General features: G+C 44.7%; 1 protein-coding gene across 2 annotated transcripts in view; it reads left to right on the forward strand.

The window, feature by feature from the left end:
• LOC121962607 (gamma-aminobutyric acid receptor subunit gamma-3-like) overlaps positions 1–10,825 on the forward strand; it is a 106,588-nt gene that overhangs the window by 76,412 nt on the left and 19,351 nt on the right. For both annotated transcript variants that reach the window (XM_088074818.1, XM_088074819.1), the window contains one exon: positions 6,047–6,184. In XM_088074818.1, the coding sequence (XP_087930944.1) occupies positions 6,047–6,184 (138 nt within the window). The remainder of the gene's footprint in view (positions 1–6,046; positions 6,185–10,825) is intronic.

Below are 10,825 nucleotides of genomic sequence, written 5' to 3' on the forward strand. Positions count from 1 at the left end.
TTTGTGATAGCAGATGCGTTGCAGACGCTTTGACAATATGTTTTGAATTGATGTCTTTTAAGCTCTCTATTTTTAGCTCATTGTGTAATAACAAAGAAAACTTCTGCGACGGCTCGTGAGCTCAGTGTGAAAGCCACGAAACGCCTTAACTATGATTAAACGGACCCATGCAGTCAGCCACGCTGCAGGCCGCAGTCACTTCTTAAAGAACTCACACTGCGGAGCGACATTAGTGAAATAATTACATTTTTACTGCACATACCATTACGTGTGAGTGACGGTTATTTCTGTCACAAAATGCTCGCCATGATTGAGGGCTGCGAGTAAGTTGACCGTGTGGGAAAAAAATAGCAAAATATGTGACATTTTCAGTACATTTCTTTTAGCTTTTTGTCGATCAGCTGACAGCCACTGTAATCAGTTGAAAACATGGGATTTTAGATGAAAAGTCATGGTATTTCTTTGTTTTTATTTTTTATTTTATTTTATTTTTTTTTATATATTTTTTTTTTTATTGTGTAATATGACATTACAGTGACAATACAGGACAGACAGAAAACAGGTGTGAACAACAAACAGCAACAGATTTTGTGTGTGTGTGTGTGTGTGTGTGTGTGCGTGTGCGTGTGCGTGTGTGTGTGTGATTTGAGAGTAAGAAAGACAGTAATATGTAATATAATAGTAGTAATAAATATTATAATCGTCAGACATGGAGATGGAGATGAGTATACAGAAGGAAAAAATAAATACATAAAGAAAATAACATAAGTAATAGCTACAACAATAATGATAATAATAATAATAATAATAATAATAATAATAATAGAAATAACAATAATAATACTAATAATAATAATGAGAGTGGAAGAGAAGGGAGGAAAAGGGTGGGGGGTCTTTATGAGATGAGATGTGATGCGTCATGTCCCTACCCACCCACACATGACCAGCCTGCAGCCCCCAACACCCTGGACCCCCCCAACCCCAGCGTGCCCGGACTGTATGTGGTGATGTGCCACCTGAAAACAGTCCAGAGCGGGGATTTTGGGTGAGGTGGGGTGGAGGGACCACAGGCCATGGGCCAGCAAGCGTGACCCAGCAGGGACCAGAATAGTAATTAGTAAGTATAAATAAATAAATAAATATATATATATAAGTGTAGTAAGTAAGTATATAAGTTTATAAATATTAATAAATGTTAATCATGTTAATCATAATAGTTATAGTAATAACGATAGTTGTATCAATTACCCCCCCACCCCCAAATAAATAAATAAATAAATAAATAAATAAATAGATAAATAAACAAACAAATATATAAATATTGATCACAATGAATGGGAGTGAAGGTTACAGAGGCTGTAGTAATTGATGTAATAATAGCTTGTTGTAGGTGATGATTGTAGCCAGATAGTGTCATGATTATTGTCGGAGGAGTTTGTATTTTCTAAGGAGATGTAACAGTTTGTAAATATGTGTCAGGCAGAAGAAGAAAGATAAAAATAAATAAATATATGCATCGGTGGTAATTACTAAGGATGGGAATGAAGGTGTCAGAGATCTGGGGCGGATGATGTGACTGGTTTGTGGCAGGTTATGATTGTAAAAAAGTGATGAATGATAGCCAGGTAGGGTTATGATTATTGTCAGAGGAGTTTGTACTTTCTAAAGAGATGCAGTCCGCAAGCAGGTTTTTCCAGCGTGTGATGTGTACGGAGTTCCGAGACTTCCAGTTCACGAGGATAGTTTTCTCGGCGACAGTCAGCGCCACTAGAAGTAAACGGGTGCGTGTGTTGTCAAGTTTTAATGTGGATACGTCTCCTAATAAACAGAGGGAAGGGGAAAGTGGGATGCGGCAGCCCATAATCTGGGATAAAGTTTCTGTGATGTTTCTCCAGAAGCGGTGAACAGGTGTGCAGTGCATTTTAGTGAGCAGTGCGAACAGTTTCCAGAGGCTGAGAAGCCCATTTTTTGCATTTTGTGTCCAGTCAGATGAGTTCTATGGAGGATTTTGTATTGTATGAGTTGTAAATTGGCATTTGTTGTCATGAAGAAAATGTTCTGGCAGATTTGGGGCCAGAAGTCAGCATCAGGAGTAACGGAGAGATCAGTTTCCCATTTTTCTGAAGGTACGGAGGGCGATGTATCGGCCTGCGATAACAATTTGTATATTTTAGATAAGAGTTTTTTTTTTTGAGGAAGAGATGTTAATGGATGTAGAGGCTGAGGGGGGGGGGGTCTAAGTTTATATTCTTGTTTTTCATTGTTGATCGGATGGATGACGAAACCTGTAGATATTGTAGAAATCGATGGCTCCTGATGCCGAACTTCTGGACCAGGAGGGGAAATGGAACCAGGATGTTATTGTTGAAGATATGTTTGAGGTGAGTAATCCCCTTGTCTACCCAAGTGCTGAAATATAGTGACTGTTTATTGCTGATGAAGTCCGGGTTATGCCAGATCGGGGTGAAAAGTGAAGGTGCCAGAGTGGAGTTAGTGATGTTGTAGAGTTTCCACCAGGCTGTCAGAGCTGATGATATTGTGGGTTTTTTGATAGTTTGACTGAGGAATGGTAAATCTGAGATATGGATGTCTTTGCTAACTGTTTGTTCTATGTCTAACCAAATGCTATCTGACTGAGTGGGGTGGGTCCATTTGTAGATGTATTGAAGTTGATTTGCTAATGAATAATATTGAAAATTTGGAGCATTGAGTCCGCCTAATCTTTTAGATTTTTGAAGAGTGGCCAGTTTAATTCGCGGGGGTTTATTTTTCCAGTAAAATTTGTTGACGGATGAATCGAGCGAATGAAACCAGGCGAGAGGTGGATGAGCGGGGATCATTGAAAGGAGATAATTGATTTTGGGGAGGATTGTCATTTTGACTGTTGCTATTCTGCCTAGAATGGATAGTGGGAGGTTCATCCATCGTTGGAGATCATCTTGAATTGTTTTTTGTAGCGGAGTGAAATTCAAGTCGGTCAACTCTGACAGCCTGGGGGAAATGTGGATGCCTAAATAAGTGACGTGACTCGTGCAGAAGGGGATGGGTGTCGTAAGGGCTGCCACATCTGGACTGTTGGCGCTTAATGGCAGTATGGAGGATTTGTTCCAGTTTATTGAGTAGTCAGAGAGAAGAGAGAATGATTTGATGACCCTGATTACTTCTTGTAATGATGTTTGCGGATTCTCAATAAAAAGTAATGTGTCATCTGCATACAGGCTGATTTTACGGTGCGTGTTGGGGGTTTGGATTCCTGTGATGAGGGGGTTCTGACGGACGGCTGCTGCTAGGGGTTCAATGAAAACGGTGAACAGAGAGGGAGAGAGTGGGCAACCTTGCCTGGTCCCCCTGTGAAGAGTGAAGCTTTGTGAAGTTTGCCCGTTGGTAATAACTGTGGCTGTAGGTGAGGTGTAAAGTGTTGTAATCCAGTTAATAAATGATTCCCCAAAGCCAAAACTGTGGAGGGCGTGGATGAGGAATGACCAATTAACTCTGTCGAAGGCTTTTTCTGCATCTAAGGTGGCTACGATTGAATTACGGTTATGTGCGGTTGAATGGTGCATTATATTGAATAGTCTGCGTGTGTTACTGGCTGAGTTTCTTCCTTTGATAAATCCTGTTTGGTCCGGGTGAATAATGAATGGAATTATGTTTTCTAATCTGCGGGAGAGTGCTTTGGTGATAATTTTTATGTCGACGTTGAGGAGTGAGATGGGACGGTAACTTGAAGGCAGGGTGGGGTCTTTGTTTGGTTTGAGAAGGAGTGAGATGGATGCTGTATTCATGTTGGATGGAAGTCTGGAGTTTTGTTGTATTTCAGTTAACAATCTATGGAAATTCTACGAAAGTGGAGCTAGAACGGACCAGAAGTGTTTGTAGAACTCAGCAGGGAAGCCATCGGGACCGGGCGCTTTATTGTTAGGCATGCTATTGAGGGCAGGTTGGATTTCTTCAGTTGATAGGGGTGTGTGTCTAATGTGTTTTTTTGTTCAAGGGAGAGTTGGGGTAAATTGAGGCTGGTGAGAAACGGTCTGATGTCTTCTTCCTTAGGGTTGTTATCTGAGGAGTACAGGTTGGCATAAAATTCTCTGAATATTTGATTTATTTCATGGGGTGAGTTTGTCGACTTCCCCGCTGAGTTCATGATGGTGGAGATTGTGGATTTTTCCTTATTTCTTTTGATTTGGTTTGCGAGATATTTACCGGATTTGTTATCGTGGTGGAAGTTTTCCTGTCGGGGTCTGCTGATCACGAAGTTATTTTTTTTTATTCAGGATTTCATTTATTTCTAGTCGATATTGTTTTAATTTCTTCTTTTTGTCTTCCGTTGGGTCGGTTGCATTGATGGATTCTAGCTGTTTGATTTTTTCTTGAAGTTCAGATTCTTGTTTGTTTTCTTTCTTTTTCTTATAGGCTGAATATGAAATGATAATACCTCTGATGACGGCTTTACCTGTTTCCCATAGAAGTGTGGGCGATGGCTTTGGAGAATCATTTATTTCCAGGAAGGATGCCCACTCTCTTTTGATGAGGTTGTTAAATTCAGAATCTTTCAGGAGGGTTGTGTTAAAGCGCCATCTGGCGGCCGGTTTGTGTGGTCTCGGTGGGTTCCATCTGAATGATGCTGGGGCACGGTCACTGATGATGATAGGGTGGATTTGATGATCAGAGATATTTGGGATGATTGAATGATGAATATGAACTGATGAAAAAAAAGAGAATTCTCTTACAGTTGGGTGTTGTAGGCGCCAACTGTCACCAAGACCAAAATCACTCATGAACTGGATTATTGTTTGTGTGGATTGCCAGGTGTGTTGGATCTGTCTATGGATGGGTTTATTACCGTATTAAAGTCGCCCCCAATTATTATTGGGGAGTCAGAGAAGTTGGATATGGACGAAAAGAAGTTATGAAAGAAAGATGGGCCATAAAGATTACCAATTGTCAGCGGGCTATTGTTGATCGATATGTTAATGACGATAAAACGTCCCTCTGGATCTGCGATGGTAGCGTTATGGATAAATGATATTGATTTGTTGATTAGAATACAAACTCCTCTTTGTTTTTTATTGAAATGTGATGAAAATGAGCGAGTAAACTGAGATGATTGCAATTTGATGTCGTCTGTTTCTAAGAGGTGTGTTTCCTGCAGTAAACAAATATCTGCATGAAGTGAGGTGAGATGATTAAATACTTTACTTTTCTTAGCCTGAGTACCAATGGGAAAAAACTGCCAGTGACCTTTTATACAGGTACGGCCGTCAAACAGAGTCGCCGCTGTGCGAAAGCTAGAAAAAATGTGCTTAGACTCAGCTGTTTTCTCTCCCCTCGCTCTACGATAAGTTATCTGTACAAAGGACGTTGTTGCGTATTTCAGACAACGGAAGAGCCGTCATTTTAAAGCTACAAGGTTCTGCATTTTTAACTATATATTATATTAAATTCATAGGAAAGTGTGTCATCAAATATAGATTTTAAAAAGTCCTACGATAATATGTTTTACAAAATAGCAAAAAAAACAAAAAAAAAAAAAAAAAAAAGGCCACAGGATAGTATGTGAAAAATAGCATGAAAGGTCCAAGGGCGGTATGTTGTTTAAAAAAAGCAAAACAGTGGGACTATAAAATGTTTCACAAAAGAGCCTAAAAAAGTCATAGAATAGCATGTTGCATAGCTCAGTGGGAAAGTACGGTCTTTCAAATAATATTAACACTACGTCGTCCAAAACAGCACAACAGAGTGACAGGAGGGTACGTCTTAAAATACCATAAGGAATTCAGACTGCGTTATCAAGTCAAAGTTTAGCACTGTACGTTGTCCAAAATAGCGTAAAAACCTCACAGGATAGTGCCAGAGAGTAGCGTGTCACACAAAAGAGCATAAAAAAGTCGGCCTCCGGTACGCTTTATCCAGTTCTCTCTGCACGTCTGTGGGCATGAATCACGATTAAAATTAAAAGCCGCATCAATCCCTCCCGTGTTCTCCGCCTGCAGCCGTTATCTGTTTCTCTTTCGCTCCTCTAACTCGCCCTCTGCGTGGTTTCCAGACGGCTACCCACGGGACGAGATCGTGTACAAGTGGAGCCGCAACTCAGTGGAGACCTCGGACCAGAAATACTGGAGGCTTTACCAGTTTGATTTCATGGGGCTCCGAAACACCACGGACGTGCTCACGACGACAGCAGGTAAGACACACGGCAACAAAAGGTCAAGGAAAGGTCAGCAAGTCCAATACACGAGTCAAGAAACAGTTTCAATTCACGACATGAAACGTTATCGGTCCGTGCCGGGAAGCTCCTTTTTCGCCTCCACCTTATCTCTCGCAGAGGTCAAAGGTCACTTTGAGCAGCTGACTAGCAGCTGGAGGCGTCTCGCCGCTCAGAGGACTCTCTCCCTCTTTGCCCCCGAGCTTTGCGCAGGTTAACATTAGCAGCGCGCCCGTAAATGTAATCATATAACTACAAGCTCAAAGCTCATAAGCATTCCCCTCGGGCGGAAGGGCAAATAGGTTTCTCCACTGACATTAATCACCAAGATTAAAGATTAAAAAGGAAGTTTAATTATTCACTCCTTTTCCCCCCTCTCTCTTCCCAAGCTTTCCGTGCACTTGTTAGGCCTCGTGTTCTTTGATGAGCTTATTTTGTTCGGGCGGCCGAGAGAAATACCGTCGCTCCAACAGGTGCCTGCAATCAGACCCTCGACCGGCACGGGACGGACACGTTCCCAATCCATTTTTAACGAACAGCTCAACGAGCGCAGCGTTACGAACGAGCGAGAGGCAGAAAGACGCAGCGGTCGTTAACCCCTCTTAACCTCGTTTGTGAGTCGCACACGTCGCTGCGAGTTTGCGCCGTACGGTCCGTTTGCGTGCGCCGTGGGGTCTGCGTAATGTGACCCGATTCGGCTCTCCAAGAGCTCAACCTCCGTTGGCGAATATTCGGGGAACGGGAGCAGTCGGCGCGATCGGGAGAGAGACAGCAAGAGGCGGCATCAAGTTATCGAGGAGCTCGGTGGAAATTAGCGGTACGGCTTCATTTTGCAGCAGCGCAGTAGAGTTTGTCCCGGTACTCAAACACGACGGAGCTAAATCAAACGTGTCCTCCTTAGCCGGAGATGTTAAAAAATGCCTGTTTAACCCTCTGAAACCTGGATCGGCGTCAGTCTCACAGTGCCGACTCCTGACGCCGTTCCTTGAACCCAAACCGGTTTGATTTGGATCTAGAACTCGGAAAAAGGCGTTGAGCGACTTGGTGAGAACTGTCCCACAATTTGCAGTTTTGCAAGAAATCGGTACATGAAGTAGTAGTTGTAGTAGTTGGTCGTAGCTAGTTTGTAAAAATACGGGAAGAAGTGTCTCTGTTTTCAGGTCATTTTCTTGTTTTTATTTTTTATATTTGTTGTTTTTTTGGCCTAATATTTTGGTATCAAGTTTTGTACCAAAGGTACAAGTAAAGTACGAAAAAGCTACGGGATTACGGTCCTTACGTTTTCATTTACTATTGTCATAATAATATATTTAAAAGCATATTACGGAATAATTTTTCCGAAGCACTTTTCTTGAGGTCGATATGTATTTTTTACTGATTTTTAGGTGCAGTTCTTGACCTTTTTTTTAAGTCTCCTTTTGTCTTTGGCTAATTTTCAATTAATTTCTTTAGCTCTTTCGAATGTAATATTTTTTTGTTTTGCCGATTTTAAGGTAATGTTCTTTGCTGTCTTTAAATACATCATCTTTTGTACCTTTTTTAAAGCAGTCGTTTGCTATTTCTTTTGAAGTTGCTCATATCCTTCTTTTCATATTTTAGAAAGAAATCAAACCAATTTGTTCATATTTCAAAGGGTTAAGTGCATCACCCGATGGGACCGCTCGTGCAGCGTCCTGTTTTCTCTTTCCGATCACACGCAAAGAAAAGTAGACCGACGAGCATCCCGAGACACACGGACGGGCTTTTAAACGGTACGTTTTCCCGGGCTCCCGCCGCATTGTCAAAACGCAGCCGAACTAGTTTTCTGCCGAGACGCTCCAAAGCGACGGCAAACCTACACATCTACCTCACGCCGTTTAAGAAAATGAGCCGTTTTGTCATTTATTACCTCGTTTCTTTTTCCCGTTTCACTCGCCGGAGCTCCTTCTCCACACGCGCTGGGGAACGATTAGATCCCCGGCTAAAAATACCTTATCATTAATTTACATCACGACAAACTTCCAGGGTGCTGCGTCTCTCCTCCTCTCCCACCCTCTTTCTCTCTCTGTCCCAGCTCTCCAGCTTTCCTCCTTCGTCCCTCATAGACACACGAGGTACGGGGCCGTTTTAACGAGGACAGAGCGGACAGATCCCCGACCACGGCGCCGCAAACCCACCGTCGTTATCAATTCAGCAGCGTCCTCTTCAAAAGGCCCCGATGCGGAATCCCAAACACTCGAGCGCTTTGTTCTACCATCCCGCCGCACTTCCCCAAAAGCTCCCGCCGTGCCCTTTCTTGCGGCTACGTCGCCGAAACGCCGACGTTCTTCCTCTCTCTTTCTTCGCACGTCCGCCCTGGAAATTCTCGAAACGCCTTTCGTAAAGTCGCTAAATTGCCGACGGACTCGCGCCGCGTTCTCCGATCGCGTCACGGATCGCAAAATTCTTATTCCGTTTGATGTTTCTCTGCCGCCGGATGCGATCGATCCTTCGTCCACCCTGCGACAGCATAAAAATCACAGGTAGGGGGGTCTCCCCTACCTGTGATTTTTACGCGTCAGGCACGCGGGCGTTACAAAGAAAGAGACGTCGGTCGTCCGATCAAAGCGCCGCCGTCTCGCTTCGGACGTCTTCACGCGTTAAGCACGAGGCTCGCGGGAACGGATCAAGCCGGTTGCGCGTCCATTCTGTTTACTCCTGACTTAATTGTTGATAACCGTCCCGCAGTTGCGCAGAAAAATAATATAAAAATAATAATAATAATAATAATAATAATAATAATAATAATAAAGAAATGCACTCGTACGCGTCGTTTTCTCTGCGTCAGCGTGGAAAAAAAAAAGACGGCGGCCACAATGACAGCATTTCAGCCGAGTCGCGTCGAGGTCACTTTCACTCGCGGAGAGTAGCCCCGACCGTATGCCGCGACAGAGTGCGACGACAAGAGCAGAGCGGGCACCCGGGGCTAATGAGTATTCTGCGGGAGCGTGTAAACGGAGGGGTCGTTACTGTCCCAACAGAGTGCGAACAGAGCGCTTGTTTGCTACAAGGCGCGGTCGGAGCGCAGGAGTCAGCAGAGAGAGAGCGTACGCGCACAGCTGCGGTCGGTCCATCTGGGAACGCGCGGCCTCGATGCCGCCGTCGTCGACACGGGCTAAACGGCGTCATCCCGCCACCGAGCTGCCAAATGAGACGGCTCGCTTCTACGGCTGCGAAACGTTGTACGGAGAGGGAGGAAGTGGAGTACAATTCAAGCTGTAATGAATCGTTTTATTTCTTTCTTTATTTCTTTTACCTAAGCATCGTTATCTTCTCTAATCACAGCCCCCTTTAGATTGCAGCACAAGAACACTATCTCGAACATAAATGAGCGCATAGCGTAAAGCTAGACGCTTTGAATTTGGTGAATTGGCAGAAGACTCTAATTTAACGTTGCGATTAAGAATTCCTCGGTTGTAGAATTAAGCGGGTAATTTGCGGTCGTCTTTGTGACATAGAGCCGCCTAATTGTTTTTAGCGCGAGATGTGATTACGTGCGTCCTTCCCAAACGAGCTATAAAATTCCCTTTTCGGTCCTTCTCAGTAGCACTTTTGTACCGGCAACCGTGGGACTTACAGAATCAACTCCACGCGAATAAAAGGCGATTGAACGCGCCGCGCTCGTCGTCGCACGTTTCGATTTCCTCGTTTGGTTCGGCGGCAATTCTTCAAAACGATTCCGTTCTCGAGAGCTGTCTGCGCGTTTTTGCGAAAGGCCGGCCGCTGGACAAAAACACGGAAAAAAACAAAGGTCTGTCGACGTAATCGAAGCGCAGAATTTGCGATCGTCGGCTCAAGCGTCCGTTGTCGGTCTCGTCCCGGCGGTCGCAGTTGTCGTCGTCGGGTTTTAGCGCAGTTTATTCCACCAAAGCTGCAGCTTTGCGCTGCCCGCGTTGACGTCAGCGAAACGAACTTACTTCCCCTCCTCGAGACTCGGTCGCCTCACCCGACGCGTTTCCGAAAACGTCCGGGGCGAGAAACGGGCGACGCAGAATCGGCACTCGAGATTTACCATTTAATTTGAATTCGGTTGAACTTACGAAGCCCCACGATCGCGGTTATCACAAATTACAACTGGCCTCGGAGGGCGTTCCGAATTTGCCGCGCGCCTTAAAACGGGCGACCGTCGCACGCTCACGTTCGCGAGCGATCGACGCTCCTCTGCGACACGGTCACCGCGGCACGACGCTCCTTTCAGAGCGCCCGGCGATTAAAGGGATTGTTTCGATTCTACGCCGAGCCTGAGCGCGACGTGAGATTCGGCCGCGAGGCCGAGGACAGACGTTTTATTCAATCTGACGACCTTTGGCGGAGGCGGATTATCAGACGTCACATTTTAAGTGACGGAACTTTTTCAAGATTACAGGACAATGGCTTTCGTTCGCCAAGTGCAGTAGCTCAGCGTCTCCCTGCCGCTGTCGTTCGAAGCTCACAATGACAAGCGCTCGACCGCAGTCGCACCAGCGAAGAGGCCGCAGAATAAACTCTGTTCACTCGCTCTGCTCATTTTTCTTCCCCTCGCGCCGACCGCGGCTTTGCGTCGTAGCCGGAGTCGGAGAGAAGACTCTCGGGTTTCGTCTCCTCTTCTCCGTCTGCCCCTTG

Source organism: Plectropomus leopardus, chromosome 24, assembly GCF_026936395.1.
Source record: "Plectropomus leopardus strain MGB_pleo_1.0 chromosome 24, ASM2693639v1, whole genome shotgun sequence".
Taxonomy (NCBI): Eukaryota; Metazoa; Chordata; class Actinopteri; order Perciformes; family Serranidae; genus Plectropomus; species Plectropomus leopardus.